General features: G+C 38.5%; 1 protein-coding gene across 1 annotated transcript; it reads right to left on the reverse strand.

Moving 5' to 3' along the window:
- Positions 1 to 4962: 4962 nt before the first annotated feature.
- Positions 4963 to 19878, reverse strand: mat2aa (methionine adenosyltransferase 2Aa). The gene is made up of 9 exons (XM_077243072.1): positions 19555 to 19878; positions 9668 to 9745; positions 9449 to 9571; positions 9156 to 9268; positions 8929 to 9072; positions 7600 to 7818; positions 7082 to 7264; positions 6864 to 6997; positions 4963 to 6667 (listed from the first exon to the last, which is right to left on the reverse strand). The coding sequence occupies exons 1-9, from the start codon at positions 19643 to 19645 to the stop codon at positions 6565 to 6567; spliced, it is 1188 nt and encodes a 395-aa protein (XP_077099187.1). The 5' UTR covers positions 19646 to 19878; the 3' UTR covers positions 4963 to 6564.
- Positions 19879 to 20948: the final 1070 nt, after the last annotated feature.

Raw genomic sequence — 20948 nt, forward strand, 5'->3', positions numbered from 1 at the left:
TAGGCATGGAGATCTGAACGTCTTTGCCAAGTGCAGACCAGTACAGAAGTAATCAATAAATTAATGGGGGGGGTCATGCCTTTTTTCACAATCATTTTGGAGGGTTATAGAAAAATGTATTGCTAGCGAAGGGAGGGTCAAGTCTATGTTGACTATAGATCTCAAAACTCCTCCGGTAGCCCCTTAAATAAAAAACAAACAGTCCCTAACTACCTTATTTTAATTATACTAATGTTTAATTAAAATGTCTACATATGTATAAAACTGATCAGAGATCAGACACTTGTTCATGGTTCTCAGTGACTCCTCATGATGCATGGGTTGACCGAGATCATCGCTCCCTGCGGTGAACCATTGAATTTTCGAAGTGTTTCGAAACAGTTCTTGAAGCAGTGTTTTGAAATTGCCATCAATAGAAAACACCCAAGAACTACACATCAGACTCTACAGGCCTCAGTTAACATGTTAAAGTTCATGACAGTCCAATTAGAAAAAGACAGGACACGTATAGCATGTTTGGAAGGGATGCCAGGGAAAAGCCTCTTAATTCTCTTTAAAAAGAACATGTCAGTATAGCTTAGGTTTGCAAAGTTGCATCTGAACAAACCTCAAGACTTCTGGAACAATGTCCTTTGGACAGATGAGACCAAAGTGTAGATGTTTGGCAATAGTGCACTGCGCTACGTTTGGTGAAAACCAAACACAGCTTGTCAACACAAACACCTCATACCAACTGTCAAGCACGGTGGTGGAGGGCTGATGATCTGGCCTTGTTTTGCAGCAACATGACCTACTCGGCACCTTGGAGTCATTGAGTCGGCAATGAACTCCTCTGTAGACCAAAGTATTCTAGAGTCAAATGTGTGGCCATCTGAGTGACAGCTAAAGCTTGGCTGAAATGGATCCCAAGCGCACCAGCAAATCTACAACTAAATGGCTGAAAAAGTGTTTCAATGGCCCAGTCAAAGTCCAGACCTCAACCCGATTTAAATGCTGTTGTGTGATGCTCACAAACCTCAATGAACGGATGCACATTGTAAAGGACAGCGGGCCAAAATTCCTCCACAACGAGAGACTTAAAATCATAAAGAAATTATAACCAAGTTATTGCTGCTAAAGGGGGTTCTGCAAGCAATTGAATAATGGGATGCACTTTGTTTTTTCCACAAATGGCTTCTCCATTTTAGCTTTTTGTAAATGACACCGTGTATGACATATGTCATGTGTTGTTCATATGAGGTTGAATATACCTTTAGAACCTAAGGACTAGATCATTTTTTTTGTCCTGACAAAAAAACAATTTAAACAGGGTGTACTTTCTTTTACACATTACTGTAGATACAAAAATAACCTGTTGTATAAGATTACGTTTTAGTTTTGCCTTTGGTGTTTTAAAATGGCTTTCACATCTTTTATGTTAAAAGATCTGTTGTGTCATTGTGTCAGCACATACTTACCTCTTTTATTATTACATATTTGTTACACATTCACTATTTTTGAATTAACAGCTTTCAACCATGAATAGTAGTAGGGTGTACAGGGAACCTGTTAATTGACTTCTACCCTGTGGTATTTCACCCTTAGATCAAATGATGGTTCACCCTTAGATCAAATGATGGTTCACCTAAACCTTTCTGTCTAAAGCCAGTGAATAGAATGATGGGAGAACTAATGGCAGCCGTTGAAAATTACCGATGCATTTCTGAGGTAAAAAGTCATATCAATGTTTTCCCCTCAAGATGCAATCACAGTGGTGAGTTTTGCGCATTTTTGGAATATTTGATATCTGATGCAGAATGATTTTAGCTTTGCGGTTTTACACTGCAACTATGAATTACAGATTTGCCTACCTTTTAGGTTGCAGCATAAATCCACTAATTTGATGAAACCTGTATGAAGTTTATATATATAAATATCTTCCACAGAAAGCTAAGTGTTAGGCCTACTGTAATCGCACATTTATTACTTTGCAATGGTAAGAACATTGCAAGGCATTCTTCCCCATTCTTGGGGGGAAGAAAACATTTACACGTTTTCAGATAAAAATGGAAAACATGCATTTCGGCTGTTCATTTACTTGACAACAGCATTTTGGGGGCCTGAAAACAGGCTTTAAAGTGCACGTTTTTGAAAAGTATCGTTATAATCTCTTTCAACTACAAAAAATGACTTCGTGAAAAAGGTGATGTCATGAGCATGCGTAATACGCTCAGTCTATGTGGATATTGTTTCTATACAAAGTAACACCAACTGGCCTGCGTTTTTCGTCGTGTTAGCAGAACCATGTGAACAGGCCGGGACTTATTTGCGAAATATTTTTCAGGCTTTAGTACATTCCTGTGTAAACATACCCTTCGTTAAAGGTAAAAAATGAATAATTTTGTTCCAGCATCTTTAACTTTTCTCTGACCTCAAAGGTTCTGTATGGTAGTGTGACCATATGGCAATATATAAGGCGCGTTCAACTTCATACAGCGCTGTGCAGACCGACCTGCGAGAGTTGCCAATTGCAGTCAGGGGAGGAGTTGAAAACTATAGCCGTCAAGTCAGACTCTTTCAGCTTCTCATGACGCTCGCGTGGTTTGCGTCGCTTATCACAGCCGAAGTGGATTAGATCCAATTGTCATATACCAACGTTTTCATAAAAGAAACTGAAACACTTTTCATGTACTGCTTAATACAGCAATATCTGTATAACAATGTTCAACATAAATCCATTCTTTTTAAATACCAATAGTCCATATTTTATTAAACCGTGTTATTTTGATAAACATGAAAATATAACATCATGGTTACATACGTTTTTAAGGGTATAAAAACACTGTTTTTGTGAGTATTAGCGGAATAAACATTGTTGTCATCAGTGAATCGGACCAATTATGGAACAGTGGTGTCATCAGAGCTTGTCACTCTCGCGGTCCTTTGATGCCATACGTTCAGTGACGTGGCGTCTGCGCGGTCTCAATTTTCTAACTGGTATGTACTGCTTTGAATCAGATGCTGATCAGTCTGCACAGTGTCACCTGACGTCAAACACATCTATTTTCACTTTCTTACCTTAAAAAACTAAAACTTTAGATTATTGATGGAAATAAGCAGCACTTTAAGTATCCAAAAACATGCTATATTTAAGCCATGTGACATGAGTTCCCCTTCAAGACAACACTTACAGACTTAGATGTACTCCACAATTTTCAGTGTTTCTTTTGCATTATTTTGTTTCCAAGTTTGGGGTTATTAAGGTTATTATTACTCTATTAGATTATTTTATTCCGCAAGGATGTATTAAATTTGATCAAGTGTCAGTAATGTTACAAAAGATTTTCATTTCAAATAAATGCTGTTCTTATGAACTTCATTCATCAAAGAATCCTGAATAAAATCATAACCTGGTTTCCACAAATATTAAACAATTTTCAGCACTGATAAATTGTTTCTGTAGCAGCAAACCAGCATATTAGAATGATATCTGAAGGATCATGTGACACTGAAAACTGGAATAATGATGCTGAAAATTCATCTTTGAATAGAATTGTAAAATGTAATATTTTACAATGAGTTTACTACAATTTTGATCAAATTAATGCAGCCTTGGAGAGCATAAGAGACTTTTCAAAAACATTACAAATCTTAATGACCCAAAAGTCAAAGGTATTGGACTAATAGATCAACAAGATTTATATTGAAATTACCACGACAAATTGTATGCAACTTTGTCCTTTCACAGAAATATATACATTGTTTTATGGAGAAGTCGGAGTCACTGATCCAAACAACAGCGAGAAAGTTCAGAGTCATTTTTCAGAGTCATTTTCTTAGGAACAATATTGTAGAACACATTCACTCAATTTTAGTTTGTAGGAGTTCCAAGCAAGGTTATTATAGTTTTGCTTTTTTAAATTAGTTTTTATTTTAATATCGTTTTCAAATTTGCTTTTAAATTTCAGTTTAGTTAGTTTTATTAATGGTTTTGTTATTTTATTTTAGTTTTATTTTGCAAACACATTTCTATTTAGTTTTTATTTTATTTAGTTTCAGTTTTAGTTTTAGTGTGCGTGTGTGTGTCCTGGTATTCCATACATTGCGGGGAAATGTCTCCACGTGGATATTATTAGCAGTAAATGTTTTATAAAATAACAGCACCTTTCAGACTGTCAACCTCCATGACATGACATCTCAAACATAGTAGCCTAGAACATTGAAGGTTTTTTTGTGCTTGACGAACTTGTTTTGCTGTCGCACCCGCATCTCGCAAATGAAACGGCATTCTAAAAATGCTGCACTCAAGTTAAAAGAAGTCCAACTTAACTCTTATTACCTTGTGTTATTTCCCATTCCACTGCAACAGATGCATCCTTTATGAACAGCACTTAGCACTAGCCGTGTGTTCTACGTTACGGTCCTTCATTGAGCACGTCACAGCGGTTAATCGCCTCAGAAACTTCACGCGTATGAAGCGCAATATCAGGCACAGGTCAGATTTTCCGCCAAAGTAAAGAGCTTAATAACGAAAACTATTTATTTTTGCTAATTATTATTTTATTTCAGTTAGTTTTTCAGTAACTGTTGTTAGTTTCGTTTAGTTTTAGTTTTTCATTTATTATGAATTTTTAATTTTATTTCAGTTTACGAAAATGTTTTTTGACCAATAGTTTTAGTCTTGTTTACGAAAATAACCTTGGTTCCAAGAGTAAACAATCAAGAAATTAAATGCTTGATTCAAAAGATTTAAAACCATGGTACAGCTATGTGGCAGCTTTTTCATAACCTTGTTTCCCCATTATTGTTGGAGATATTTTAAGTGATGGTTAAAACAATGAGTACCATACACGGTTAAGATTTTCAGGTCCTATATTGTACCCCAACCAGGAAGAGTGCTGTAAGCATTTAAAATTAGGGAACAAGTGGAAATCCCACCAAATGAATCTGTCAGAAATGTGAAATATCATGAAAACAACAGTCTTAAGGGTCAGAATTTTTATTCAGTTCACTGATATAAGGGACAGAACCATCATGGAGCATTGAAAGGATGGAAATTCAGAAGTTTGCTGTGGATTCACACTTATCACGAGAGGAAAATCGAAGGGATAGAGAGCAGAACAACAAAGGGGGAAAGGGAATGGGGGGGGGGGGTTGTGGAGGAAAAGAAAAGATAGAAAAAGGCACTTCTCTTTCAGTAACCAGTCTGATGCACCAATCTCTAGAATTAAAAAAAATAGTGTGAAATAAAAACAGAAAATGAGCTTTATATAAAAGACTTTAACCCAAGGGCACACAACAGAGAGAGCATGTAAACGAAGCCGGTTTCTCTGTACAACACCGGCCAGACTCGCTTCTGTCTGTAGGAGCACCGGGAGTCCTGAACGTAAAACTGTGCATGAGTGCGTATGGACAGTCTTTATCTATCTGCCTTTACTCTAGTAAAAAAAATAATAATAATAATGGTCACAGCTACCAGTGCCAGCCTGTGGCAAGAGCCCAAAGCTTTCTGTAGGACACCAAGGGAAGACCACAGGACCAGCACATGGGACATACACCATGACTACGGTGTTCAAGCAAATGAAAAAAAAGTATTCATTGTCTTTAAAAACGATTCATGTACAAAAAGTAATAAAGGCAATCACACCTTGAGATCCTGGGCTTTTCTGTACCGAGGCCAAGGCTCAAGAGGATCACCGAGCAAATATTAGGTTGATTTTTCAAGTATGGAGCGATTCAAGAAGCGGAGGCAGCCCCTCTGGGACAGCGAGGGAGCAGGGCTTCTCTGTAGCTACGCCCGCTGTCGCCGATCACAGAGAGGGAGTGCTTTGCCTCCGCCGTGGTCTAGTAGAATATCACATAACAGCTACCAGGAAGGTTAATCTGGAATCACCATTGAGACCACGGAGAAGGGGTTTTGGGGGGGAACGGTTGCGTCGCCAGTCCCGCAGACGCACAGGGGTTGGTAGCAGCTTCTGACTTCTCTGTAACACGTCAGAAATAAAACAACACGGCCTGCGGCGACCAGGACGAAACCATCGTGACAGTACACGTTCATGTAAAAAGTCTCTTAAAATTTCTCAATCCAATCCCTGCACTATGTAACTTAAACACATTCGTGTTGATTCTGACCAAAGATGTTTTGATCCCATTTGTGGTGGTACACAAAGTGGTGGACCTGGAAAATGGTAAGCATCGGTTCTCTTAGTTGGTAAAACAAAAAGTTGAGGGGTTAGTGCTTCAGCCAGCAATGCATAGCATCACAGAACAACCTTTGACCCCCATTTGTGCCATCACTTGATCTTTTAAGCAAGTAGGTAAGGAAGGAAGGGCCGAAGAGAGATGAGTGGAAAAGGCGCATAAGTCAAACAGAACAAAAACCTAACAGCCACCACAGATCTTTCGAAAACAACACAGCAAAGAACAGGGTTGAAGGTAGAGTCGTACGGGGAAGGGAATTACCTTTGGGAATGGGTGTGAGGTTAGGAGTGAGGGGTTTTGGTACATCTCCCCCCTCCGGTGGGTTGAGTAGGTTTCTCTGTAATGTACACCTACCGCCCAAGGAAAGGAGGGGGGGTTACAGATTTAGTATTTAAGCTTTTTAGGAACTTCCCAAGGGAAGGACTCACGGCCAAAGTGGCCATAGGCGGCGGTGCGCTGGTAGATGGGCTTCTTCAGGTCCAGCTCTCTGGAATTGTACAGGAGACAGAGTGAGACAATTGCCAAGCAGAAAGAAGGACGTTCAGTCAAACTCAATTAACTTCTCTAACGTTAACTGTGAAAGACCAAACTTTGGAAACACGGGAGCAAATACCACAAAGTTGACTGGGGAACTGTCAAACCGAGAGGCAGCGGTTGGGCCAGCCCTGAGGAACACACTTTACCTGACTATGACACCCGGGCGGAGGTCAAAGTTCTTCTTCACAATCTCCAGCAGCTCCTTCTCGCTCCTCTGGGAGGTTCCATAGTGGAAGATGGAGATGGACAAGGGGTGAGCCACTCCAATGGCATAAGACACCTGAGGAAACAGTGAAGGAATAAGACCGTCTTAGTCATTTACCTATTAAACCAATACATAAACGAAAGACTAGCAAATAATCACCTGGACCAGAACACGCTTGCACAGATCAGCCTTGACTAGAGACTTGGCCACCCAGCGGGCCGCATAGGCAGCTGAACGGTCAACTTTAGTGTAATCCTTCCCAGAGAAAGCACCGCCTCCGTGAGCACCCCATCCTCCGTAAGTGTCCACAATGATCTTACGGCCAGTCAAACCAGCATCTCCCTGTAAAACAGAATGAAGCATATAAATCTTTAAAAAAGAACCACAACTGGGGAAATAAAAAGTGGTAAAAAAATTATACATGTATACACTTTCAAAATACTCCCAGGGTTCCCACATCTATTGTTAAACGAATGACTAAGACTGGATTATTGTTAAACTAAAGAAAAACTGGACAAAATGGAAAACTAAAACGGACCTCAAAATAAAAAGTAATATAAAAACCACAAAAAAAAAACTCTGCTAAATTAGTATAAATTAAAAAATATTCCAGCTTTTCAGTTCCATGACAATGGGAACCCTGTTTGAGAGTCTGCATTATTAGTTGTAATTTCAACCTGTGGGCCTCCGATGACAAAGCGTCCGCTGGGCTGCAGGTGATAGATGGTGTCATCGTCCAGGTAGACGCTGGGCACAACAGCTTTCACCACCTTCTCCTTCAGAGCATCACGCATCTCATCCAGACACACTACTTCATCATGCTGAACAGACACTACAATGGTGTGCACACGCACAGGAAGCATGGCTCCACGGTCCTGCCTGTACTGGACGGTCACCTAGAGCAAAACATAACATCAAAAGATGAGCTGAAAAGGTTCAGATATCTTTAAGATGCAGGAGCACAGCATAAGTCCTACAGTAGTAATATACTATGGTTCAGAAGTTTGTGGTAAGTAGCATAAGAATTTAATGTTTCTGGAAAAAAGTCTCTCACCACAGCTGCATTAATTTGATAAAAAAAAATTATAAAATTGCGATTCGATATTGCAATGTATTGCGATTTCTCTTTTTAAACCTAAACCATGGGGAAAAGCTAAATCATACACTTATTGACCATACATATATAAGACGAGTAATTTTTACAAAAACAATTCATCACATCTTCGAGTTATTTCAGAAGCATCATACAATACTACATTCTCTTGAATAAATGATTCAATAACAAATAACTTTTTTTAACAGTCACTTGTCGCCAATTTAATTGAATATATGAATGCGTTATTTTAAGCGCCAAGTTTCTATCAAAAGGTGATTTACTCTAGATCGCCACCGTAGACAGTGTTTATATTTGAACTTTAAGGAAAGAATAAATCGAGAAGCTCTATTGTCTTATCTCTTTCTCAGCATTTGAGTGGCGAGAGGGCTTTTCAGTCTCACTTCACTTTCTTGCATCAACTTGGGATATTATGTCCTTAACACTCATAAATGACACATTTTATCCTCTGTTGGAACAAAAGTGGCTGACTTGTGTCAACCTCATCTATAACCAAGCAAAACAATTTATTTGAATTGATATCGATTCTGAAATAAAAAAAACAAATGTGATAGAATCGGGGTTTTTTTTCTCCCAGCCGTAGTCTTCAGTGTTGAATGATTCTTCAAAAATAATTTTAAATATGATTTGGTGCTTAAAAACATTTATCAATGTAGTTGTGGAAATTGCTACGTCTTCGTCAGGATTATTTTATGAACGGAAAGTGTACATTTATTTTATTATAATATTGTTATTATAAATATATTTAACGACCACTTTCAATATTGCATTCTTGCTGAAAAGTACTAATTTCTTTAAATAAATAAAAATTCTTACTGACCACAAACTTTTGAACTGTAGTGTATTTTCGTCCCCAATTTATTTCTTACAACATTTTTAGGCCTCGTCTCACCTGGGTCTTGGAATCAGGTCGCAGCCAAGGCAGGGTGCCATTGCGGCGCAGCTCGGCCATTTTGGCATTCAGTTTGTGGGCCAGGACAATAGTGAGAGGCATACACTCCTCAGTCTCATCAGTAGCATAACCAAACATCAGACCCTAAGAAGCAAAATCAATCCAGTAAAGATCTTGTTTCTATGTTCATATGCAAAGATGAGAGTTGGTCTTCAAACAGCTCTTACCTGGTCTCCAGCTCCTACATCCTCCTCACTGCGGTCAAGGTGAACCCCTTGAGCAATATCAGGTGACTGCTGCTCAAGAGCCACAAGCACGTTGCAGGTCTTGTAGTCAAACCCTAAAAAATACAATAAAATGCTGATTAAATTATTCTAACCCAGATCTAACTGACCGTTCATACGAAATAGTAAACCAGTACATTATGCAGTGTAGTAAGTTATGCAAGCATTATGCACATACACAGAAAACGAGAGTAGCATGGTAGCACTCTTTCCCTTGACATTTAGTGCCACTATACCTTTGGAAGAGTCATCATAGCCAATGTGCCTGATGGTGTCCCTGACTACCTTCTGATAGTCCACTACAGCACGAGAGGTGATCTCACCGGCCAACAAGATCATTCCAGTCTTGGCGACAGTCTCTGCAAGGACAGATTGATAGGGGTTAGGACTCGCAGTAAAGACTCCAGTAGCAAGCATGAAGAAAAGTGTGCAGGAAAGCATAATTTGACACTCACCACATGCTACTTTGGCATCAGGATCTTGTTTGAGGTGGGCGTCCAACACAGCGTCACTGATCTGGTCACAAATCTTATCTGGAAAAGAACAACATGTGCTCCAACATTTAAATCAGCAATTTAGTGTAGAATTCATGGTAAACGAGACTCAATTAGGGTTGTGCGATATCACGATTTTTGATCATGGACGTATAAAATGTCTCCACGATCTGCTTTTGAAGAAAAATCGTAGTATCGTGCTTCAGTGCATTCTATCAGTTGCAGTTCTGGAGCCAACATCTCAACATACCATCCAACGCAACGTACATTCACATCACATGCTAACGAAGAGGTAGAGTTACTACGAAGGGGCATACTTCCGAGACACTGCAATTCACAAAAGTTAATTTGTATGCGCTTTAAAGCCTTGCTGGTTAACCATTTCATTCGCATGATGATGCCCTCTTCTAATATGCACTTTTATGAGCACACACGAAGCGCACAGGCACCAAAAGCCTGTCAAACAGCGCCTAGTTACTGTACCAAGTTATCTTCCGAGTCTTTTATCGCTAATACTGTCAAATACACACATGGTTTACATAAACACAGTTGGTTATGTCTAAAGTGAAAGTAATTATTTGAGTTTATATGAGTGTATATTAGATACGTACCAATATTAAAGTAACAGTAGCCTAATAGTGAACATGCTGCCGCTTGTCCTTAAAGGGATAGTTGTCCCAAAAATGAAAATTCAGTCATTTACTCACTCTGAAGTCGTTTCAAACCTTTATTAATTTCTTTCTTGTGCTGAACACAAAAGATGATATTTTGAAGAATGTGGCTAACCAAACAGTTGCCTACTGTTCGCGATCCAACGTCACCTCCAGTAGAAGTAAGTGTATTTTATGATTTGAGCAAATAGTCATTTCAGTCGATGTCAGCCAATTCAACAACAAATGCGTCTAAAGCTGTTGTCGTAGGATGTCTGTGTATATAATTCAAACCTTGTTTGTATAGTGTGTAACCACACGTTTATAAATATCAATTTATTTAAAGATATTTTATTAAAAACGGTGCATGTTTTCTGTAAAGACAAGACATCAAAATTGCTATGTTTATACAAAGGCCAGCACATCGACACGAAGCTGTAGAACGAGGGATATTGTGCAGACAGAAACATCACATAAATGTAATTTTGTTTGTACGTAGCAAACGTTATCACAGTATTTGTGTTTGTAGTTTCAAAAAATTGCGCCAACGTTATCACAGTTTGTGTGTTTCTGTGTGTGTGTTGCACATCCATAATTGCAAAGGGGACGCGATTACAACTCTATAAGTACATACATGTATCAAATAACCATTCCGAGATGTCCTGGTCCATTCTCATTTGTGTTTCTTCTGCCGGAGTCTCTTCATCATCTGGGTCTAATTCAAAATGTATGACTGAATGCAATACAAAACAGCAGGTCTGTCATTCTCAGCCATTCTGCTTCTACCGACTGTTCATTGCCATAGGAATCCAAGTTACGCCGTCATCCAAAGGCTGGGCGGGGATATGCAGCTCATTTACATTTAAGGTGGTAAACACAAAAACAGCTCTTTTTAAAACAGGCCCCAAAAATGACATTTTCAAATGGTTATAATAAATTAACTGTGGTGTATTTTGTGCTGAAACTTCACAAATACATTCTGGGGACACCCGAGACCAATATTACATCTTGTAAAAAGGGGCATAATAGGTGCCCTTTAAATTAAATTTTGGGGGGAACTATCCCTTTAATGTAAACAAATAAAACAAAACAAAGAGAAAATCACTTATATATGTTAATTTAATTACTTTCTTGAATGCTACTGTTAAAAACCTAATGTAGCTGGGGGGAAAAGCACTGTTTATTTAATTTGCATATTATGTAGTGTGTATTTGTACTTCTATTTTAACAACAAAGAAAATGACAAAGATTTTTATCTTTGCCAGTTTGGCCTAAATGTTTACCATTCTTTTTTTTTTTTATATATTTTGTTTCCTTGTAAGGCTGTTTTAATAGGGAAACGAGTTTGGCTGTAATGCTCAGTCACTTACAAAAATAGTAATACAAAAATAGTAATACCAACATGAAAAAGAACCATGTTCAAAATCGTGATTTTCCTGACAAAAACCGTGACATGATATTTTTGCCATATGGCCCACCCCTACCCTCATTGTAAACCACAATCGCCTCCAGTGATGGGCATAACTGGATTGCCTTATTGAAAAATAGCAGGCTTGGAATTTGAGTGTGACAAGGATGTGACAGGATGTAAATTAAACATATCAGAGCTCGAATTTCGGAACTAATTTCCGCAGGTTTCATGCTTACAAGGCGGAAAATTGCTGCAAACATTTATTCAAATAGCTTGTTGGTTGAATAAGCAAATTTATCCACACAGATTATCAGATCGTATCAGCAAAACTTTGAGAAAATGTCCCAAACAGCGAGAGTGAGTCAGCGCTAGTGTCTTCTCTCTCTATCAAAATGCGCTTCAAATCCCCACATAGTCTGTACAAGCAAGCTACACACTGCAATACAAGACTTTCGGGCCAGTGTTGCATTCAGTAGTACTCGCGTGCTCGGAGAGGCTTATTGCACTTAAATGGTCAGAAACGCACAAAATTGTCAAAATACCAGTCTTGGCGAGTTAACAACGGCGTTAGCATCCAGGCTATTTACATTGCAAACAAGCGGTGGTGTCTTAAAGGTGCAGTGTGTGATTTTTAGCGGCATCTAGTGGTGAGGTTACGAATTACAACCAACAAAAGTTACGTTGGCCGACACGAAAATATGTCATCTTCTGAGACAGCAGAGAGTAGCCAGTTCAGCAATGAGGTTAAATTGGGTAAATTGAGAAATAATGTTTACTAAATTATTCCGTAAAACTATATGTTATTGCGAATATTATTGTTACTTGTTCATCATTGTGTCTGTTTTATTTGCTGAACTAAGCTTGCTGCCTTACACGAAGAGCAACATAGTAACGAAATGCGTTTGTCTGTTTAGGGCTACTGTAGAAACATGCGGCGCATTTCAATGTAAGGGATCTGGTGGTGTATGTAGATAAAACTGCTCATTCTAAAGGTAATACAAATATAACTTCATTAAGTAAAGTCTTTATACACCACTGAAATCTTTTTTTCAAGGTCGTGACGAAAAGCGCTCTGTAGTGCTGTTTGTTTGCTGTCGGCAACGGTAGAAACATGACAACAATATGTCTACCTCCATAGAAGGGGGTGCCCACGGTTGTGGAGATATAAATGTCTCATTCTAAGGTAATAAAAACATAACGGTTCATTATGCAAGGTCTTTATACACCACTGAAAACATAGTTATGGATCTTATTAGGGATGCACCGATCCACATTTTTTCACTTCCGATCCGATCCCGATACCTGAATTTGGATATCGGCCGCTACCGATGCTATTCCGATACCAGAGCGGTGTTTGCTTTAATATTATTATCATTATTGTTGATTTTATATGATGCTGAAATAAACTCCTCTCTACAGGCAAGTATGATATGTACGTATATATATGCATGCAAGTCAAAAAAAATTTTTTATATATAAAAAAACAGTAGATAAAAGATAGACAATTAAACAAAGATACACATTATACAGGCCTAGGCCTACACAGTGCTTAATTTAAGGAAGGTCTACTAACATTACTATTCATGTATGGTCTAAAAATAATTATAATAAAGTAATAAAAAGTAAAATAGCACTGCAAAGTTTATCATAGATAGATTTATGCTTATTAAAGCTAAAGTTATTCATTCAAGAGCTGTGAGTGATTTTCTCTTTGCCTTTTGTTGTTTGATTCACAGTAATGGCGCAATCGTCAGCATGTTAATTAGACTGCTTCACCTTTGAGAACGAGTCTACTGATGCACCATATTTTCTCCCAACTATTTCCATAACTACGTCCATTTTAGACATTTAACTGTTTAAGTGAATCTCCATGCAGGTCAGTTTTACATATTTTTGTGTACATTTGATAGTTTAGACGCGCACATGAAGCCCAATTTGCTTGTCTAGTTGCGGTCTGTTTCGGAGCGCGCGCCGCATTGGGAACAGCATCTCTTGCGCAGATTTTTGTGCTTTTAATAGCTCTTTTTATTATTAAAAGCGTCCCGCAATTTAGCAACAGTAGAGACTGCATTTTACAACAATCACCGATCTGGCTGATTCTGTCTTAAAGTTTGAGTTAATGAGAAATGACAGCGTAGGCTACTGCTGCGATGGGAAGGAAGTTGCGCTAAACAGAATGTGGCTTTAGTTTTTAATGGTTTTACCTCAATATATTCTATAATCTTTGGAAGCCGAAATCTAAAATAAAATCAGACTAAGATCACAGATCTAAAGTGTAACCATATAGGCTACATTTGAATGTTTAGTTCTGTCCTCCGTCATCACTCATTAAGCAGGGCTGTCATGTTGTGCGCGCTGTGGCACCGCATGAGATCTCTCTTTCTCTTCTGGACTGCGAATAGCAAAAATGCATCACAGACCAATGGTTTAGTTAATACGGCTTTGCAAACATTGCATTTTACTGTCTTGCTCTGCTGCGGTGTTTCCAGTGTGAAGTATTTTTCACCATAGGATTTCCACACAGCGAACATGTTGGCAGCTCAATGCTATCCTGCTAGCTGGCTACTGGATCGGACCCATCCCTAGATCTTATATTGCATTTCTGTCAATAGATCCGTAGAAATATTACACAATTCACCTTTAAGTGAACGTAAACAGTTGAGAAAGAAAATGCATGTGTATCAGTATTTTGTATCTTTGCTCTTAAAGTGACAGCAATCTAATAAACCTGCTACTGTCTGGGTCATTGATGTTAATCAAACAGCATTAATACATTTATTAATCTGCATTTAAATGCATTCAATTTCTGTAGTAATTCTGTCAGAACTACCTGAAAACTACCTTTAGTTTCATTTGCATTTTTATTTTATTGCATTTGTGCTTAGTTCTTTCAGTAAAGTCAATTCAAGGTTTAAATCCAGCTTCCTTGCGCCGTGTTAAACTCATGAGCAACAAAATTACCCAGTTGTAAAAACACAAATTTAGTTTGAGCATACATTTAGCTGAGATAAAGGTAACTTTAGGAGCAAGTAGTTTACTGCAGTACGGCCTCTCGTCAAGGCATCGGCAGGAATGCCCTCGCTGCCGCCCAACTGCAGCCCCTGTAGCAATGATCTATATTTAGGGCAGAGGTAAGCCAAGCTAATCAGCCATCCCCCACAGCATCAGTACTGAACTTAGACCTGCGCTGATCTCATTAGAAAGCACTGTGACACAGTAGCCAGGGGCAGTGGAGCGAGAGGGGAAAGTTCAGACCACGTGTACAGGTGTCAGTCAATGATACAGTAGGCAAAACATGACCTGCCCACAAGTATACTTTACGAGAGTACACAAATGCGTACGCGGCCAAGTGATCATTGAGCAAAGTAAACTCTTTCTTTTCTGTGGCTGGAACAACCTCAGTTATCCAAACATTAAGTGTCATTGAACTAGTGCTTGATTGACAAGACTCCTTCGACAGTCACTTTAAGATGGTAGTTGACTTGACAGAGATCACTGGCCATGTGTTTTAAAGATCCGATCAAACGTTTCTTTTGGTTCACTTACGTTAGCTTTGAGACTATCAATATGTTAATGTACTGTTAAATGTAAATATGACACAACCTGCACTAACAGATCTGTCCAATTAAATTAGAGAACAAGAATGCCCCTCTCCCTAACACCACCTGCAAACAACTCAGAAACCCACTGGCAGTTAAAAAAAAGCCAATCAAAAATCCTTTTACAATAATAAAAATAATCGTAATTACAAGCATCAGACTTGACTATTAATTCAACAAGGACGCGAGAACAAGTCAAGTTTAGTGGTCGACCGATATATCGCCACGGCCGATATATCAGCCGATATTTGGCTTTTTTTAGAATATCGGCATCGGGCGATAAGTTTTACTGATTGGCCGATGTGTTGGAAGCGGGTCTTTTATTTTGACGGCAATGCGGACTTTTATTTTGACGGACGGCGCTGAGCACCTGAGAAGAGAACGGCAGCGCCTGATCACACAGCGCTCACTCACATTCTCCGTCTTCATTAGTTTACGATCTCTTTCAGTCAGATCTAATACTTTGTTAGACAGAACCGGTGGCTACAGAACTGGTAATCAAAGAAAGTACATGGTATGCGAAAAAGTAATGCGCTTGCTTTTATATTATTTGTAACCGAAAAAGAAAACAATCAGGCTGAAATACTTTCTCATTTACCGTCAACATTCAGCAAATGCGCATCTACATAATTTAAACAATTCTCTGAATATCTAATAAACATTTAATTTCACAAACCTTGCAGATTTAATCGAATCCAGCTGTGATATCTTGTGAAGTGTGCATTTGTAGCCAGCATAAACGTGTTACTGCGAGTGACGGTCCGTGTGAAGTGAGTGAATGCGAACAGAAGATCAGCTTCACAGGAGACGCGATCGAAAAACTTTAAATCCTTCATTTTAAAATATGCTGTGCTATATCCAGTGGCCCACTGTGTCATATTCATGTCGTTTTTTCACTGTGTGCTGTATGTAAAATTATCGTTACCTTGTCAAAAGTCAAAATAAAAAATAGTCTTTATTTGAAAAAATATGATTATCAGTGCGCATGAAATTACAAGATTACTGAGTGCCCTGTTAGTGTTTACTTCCTTTTTATTCGCATAGTCATATATTTTTAAACAATTACTTTGTGAAAAATACTGTAATAGGATTGCAGATTCAAGAAGTTGCCATATAAAGTATAGTGCCTAAGCATGTTTATTTTAAAGATTTTTAAATATTTATTATAAATATCGGCTTTATATCGGCCACCTTGCTCTCTAAGATATCGGCATCGGCCATCAAAAAACCCATATCGGTCGACCACTAGTCAAGTTATTTGAGTTTTACAACTGAAGAACAGAAGCACCAATGATTGTCATCCTGTAATTGTGTGTTTGTAACGCCATGCCAGCTTCTATGGCTATTTTCATGCCGAGAAAAAAAAAAAAAGGTAAAACTATATCAGGTGTTTAAAATGTATTTTTGCTAAAAACTCTAAAACTTTATTTGGATTAACTGTCAAAAACTTCAAGAGATAACTGAATTAAAAAAAAAAATTCTCACAGGGTTAAAACCAGCAAAATCTAATAAATCATACCATAGTGATAAAAAGGTGAGACAGAAAGAACATTTTGGAGGATGATCTTGTATTAAAAACTTGTTATCCTGTAATGGCCTATTCTGCAATGGGTTGTCATTCTGTAGTGTGCAAGTGTAACAGTCAGATTCCAGAAGTAAAAACTCATTCATTTTCTCTATAGGGGAATAGATTAACATCAACTTATAAACCATTAAAGGGACAATGTGTAGTTAAGGTATTTTATTATCTAAAATCAAAATTTTTATTCTTAAATATGTCCTTAATGGTGTACAATACCTCTGCCAATTATCTGACTTATCCTCGTAAACAACGAATTTATTATCTTTATATACATGTGACGGGTAGGTCCACGGAGGCTTACATTTCGTTCCGCCATATTGAAAAACAATAATAGCAGAGAGGGTCAAAAAGTACTAGGCCAACGCGTTTCCGTTAGGAGCCAGCGTCACGTGACTGAAAGCAGCAGAAACGGGAGAGCAGAGCAGTGAGAGGCGCTGCACTGCCCCGGCAAGTTTAAAAGGCTGCATTGCACTGTTATTATTCATACTGTAACATTCGTTCGTTGTGTCAATGTTGCAGTTTGTTTGAAATAACAAACCTGTTCACCCAAAGGAAAACTCAACGAAGTGCTATTAGAAGAGATCCTGTCATAGCTTTTTGGTACATAACAGCTGCCGTAGATGCAACACGCATTTGAAAAAGCGAGGACGGGAGAGCACAATTCGTTTGAATGTAAAATACAATTTCACCGCTAGATGGGAGAAATTCCTACACAATGTCCCTTTGAGGACATAGTTATAATCTCCCTACACTCTCTATCTACTTAAATAATTGTGTATATTCAAGGCTTGCAATAACCATTTCTTATTTATACTGATATAATATATACTGTATATACATATACAAAAAGTTGTATATGTCTCATTGATTTATTTCCATTACATTATTATATTTGCAATGCTTCATGGGATTCAAAGTTCTTTCCCTCATTAAAGTTAATTACACAGTCTTGCACCTTTGTCTTTTTGTCTGATTTTCAAATAGTTTGCAATATTGTGATTCACCTTGTAGTTGGTTGGTTTGGTTCATGGCTTATAAGTCTTTAACAAAGTCTTTTTAAAGATACCTATGGGGGAAAATACATCTGTAAAAGCGGACGGGCAGTGGTTCCCTCTATTATGGAAATTCTGACAGGGGTGAACGCAACATATGTTCAGGAAAGAAAACTGTGCTGCATCTGAAATCACACACTTGCAGAACACGTACTGGATCAGACTGTAGCTGAAAGTGTGCAGCATAAACACATTCCTGGAAATACACGTGTGCAATTAACAGTTTGGTCTTTGAATTGTGATGTAATAACTATTGATAAACTATTGACTCGGGTGTTGTTAAACAAGTACAGTTTAATCCCAACTTTCTCATCGTTCTTGGTACCTACAGCACACACACAAAAACTACTGCCTGCCTCACAGTTCTTTATCATAATCATCCATAAACTCATTTTGTGGTCTTACGGAAATTAAAAGGCATCAATAGGACCTACTGCATCCGCTTAGATTCCCGTGTGGATAATGTCCGCACACTGCTTTATGAATACTGCGTAACTGTTACTCATTTGGCGTACAGCGTTAAATGCAGCGCAAAGAGCGCGAGACGCGTCGCAGCGATGGAAGACGTCCGTCAAGCACATATCTAAAATAACAAAACTACCATGCAAACCGCGAAAAAGCACGCGTGCTGTGTGAACGACAAACTTAAATGATCGCAGGGACGCTTTGCGCAGCGAGACGCAATTGCCTTCCTGCATGTTTCGGGCCTAAAAGGTGCGCTGACGCAATAGTCGCGGGGCAGTTGAGCGAGAAGGAAACTAACGTTACACCACGTGCAAGGGTGTCAGACCAAGGACGACAAAACTATCATACAAACAGAGGCTTATTCTAGGCGAACAGACCACATCGACAATAAACATTTAACGACGATTTCACCAGTTCACGGTGACGCGCTTAGCGGATAATAGTCGCTGATCTCATTAGCCATTGAATAAGGATTATCAAGAAATGTATTAAGCGGAAATGGTGATTAATAATTATTGGAATGGAATAAGTTCAAGGCTCGTCTTGACTGATATACGCAACCGGGCAAACCGGCAGGACAACAACACGCGCAGCCCGCATTGCACATGAACGCGTGTTCCGCGAGCCCGCCGATAACATGGCCATCACACGCGCGCAGCCTTCAAACGGAAACATAATTGTTACGATCCAAAATATAGTGCATACCATTTTTTATTAATTTACTATATAAAACGGAGAATAAAACCGAGAATATGCCGTTTAAAGCGCTCATGGCCTATATTCGCAAGATTAGCTTTGGGCCGAAAATCTGGTGACTCCGCCGCGCGTGGCCAAGGAGATAAATACATCCCACATTAACGAAATCAGCGCATATTAACAAATAACGTATTTTACTGGTCACATAATGCGAGTATGGTGAAATGGTCATGATGGCAAATGTTGTAGATCAAGAAATGGAAAATATTTTGCATAAGCTTTTAGCACGTGCTAGCAGTATGGTAACGTTATCGCGCTAGATCGTGTTTCCCTTCTGCACGACCTTATGAGACTAAAATCCTATTGAAAATACAATGATGTTGTGATACATACCAGGGTGTCCTTCACCGACAGATTCCGACGTGAACAAAAAGCAGTCTTCATCAATCAGGGAGTTATGAAAGCCGTTCATTTGCCCGTTCATGTTGGATGTAAGTTACTGTTGCGCTTTTCTAAATCGGTGTTTGTCTCTCGCGCTGGCTTTAGCGTGTTAGATTCAGGTTCTCTCTGCTTTTCAAACGTGGGTCTTAAAGGGATGTTTCTAGTGATGCTCTGCCGTGGACACGCTGTGTAGACTTGACCTCAAATGATCACGCGACTGACGCGAGTCGCCGGTCTTCAAGTTTATATCCCTCCCACTTCTCTCTAAACTCAAGCGTCACTCGGGCACGCCCCCGTCCGTCTGGCTGTCAGCCAATCAGAAACGACGTAAGGCTCTAAAACGGTGAGCAGACAAAAGAAGGCCCTGCTTAGTATACAACATTTTAAAGAAATAGAAAGCATACTGAATGGGATTATTATTACTGTGTACCATATTGATACATATAAAGAAAAGAAAACACATATTCTCATCCTTTGTTATCAACAACATGAAATGCATTAAAAATTACATTATGATAGAGTTTCTCAAAATGGGGTTAGTGAAATAACTGCAGGGGGATTGTGAGTCGATTTATAATTTGAGTAATAATTTCTATCTTAAATTATTACATTGTTTAAATTAATACATTTTTAGCTAACTGTGATTTGTATATGTACATTTCTGAAAATACAAAACTTAGACAGTTATATAGGATATCTCTGATAACAGATAACTCTAAATTGTAATGAGGACTCATGCATTTACTGTAAAGCTGCTTTAAAACGATTATGAAAATTCCTATACAAATAAATGTGAACTGAATTGAATTGAATACTGTAATTAATATGTTTATACTTTCTAATACTTACTTATATTAATATTTAATTTTATTCAGTATTCCCCCGGAAGAGCTGGTGGAAGTGTCTAGGGAGAGGGAAGTCTGGGCGTCTGTGCTTAGACTGCTGCCCCCGCGACCCGGCCCCGGAGAAGCGGAAGAAGAAGATGATGATGATGATGAACAGCAATGACATTGCACATTCAAAGTTTTCCAGGTTTGAAATATATTTGTCCGGACTTTTGTCCAGATCAATAGTGAAGGCCACTGTATATGATGAAGAGATAGTTTTCCAAAGCTATATCAGTGTTTACTAACTTGCATGATTATTCCTCTCATAAACGGTGTAACCAAGAGGTGCTTTTGTCCCCAAATTTGGAAGCAACACAAATTTATTGGACATGTCCATTCTATGTTTTGAATATAGTCAAAGCTATGGTATATGACACACAATAGGTTTTTTTAGAAAGGAAATTTAAAACAGTAAAAAGAAGAATTAGGGAGAATCAATACATTTTAAATAATTTACTG

The sequence above is a fragment of the Siphateles boraxobius genome, unplaced genomic scaffold (genome assembly GCF_051911475.1).
Source record: "Siphateles boraxobius isolate OS27281-9 unplaced genomic scaffold, OSU_SipBor_1 25, whole genome shotgun sequence".
Taxonomy (NCBI): domain Eukaryota; kingdom Metazoa; phylum Chordata; class Actinopteri; order Cypriniformes; family Leuciscidae; genus Siphateles; species Siphateles boraxobius.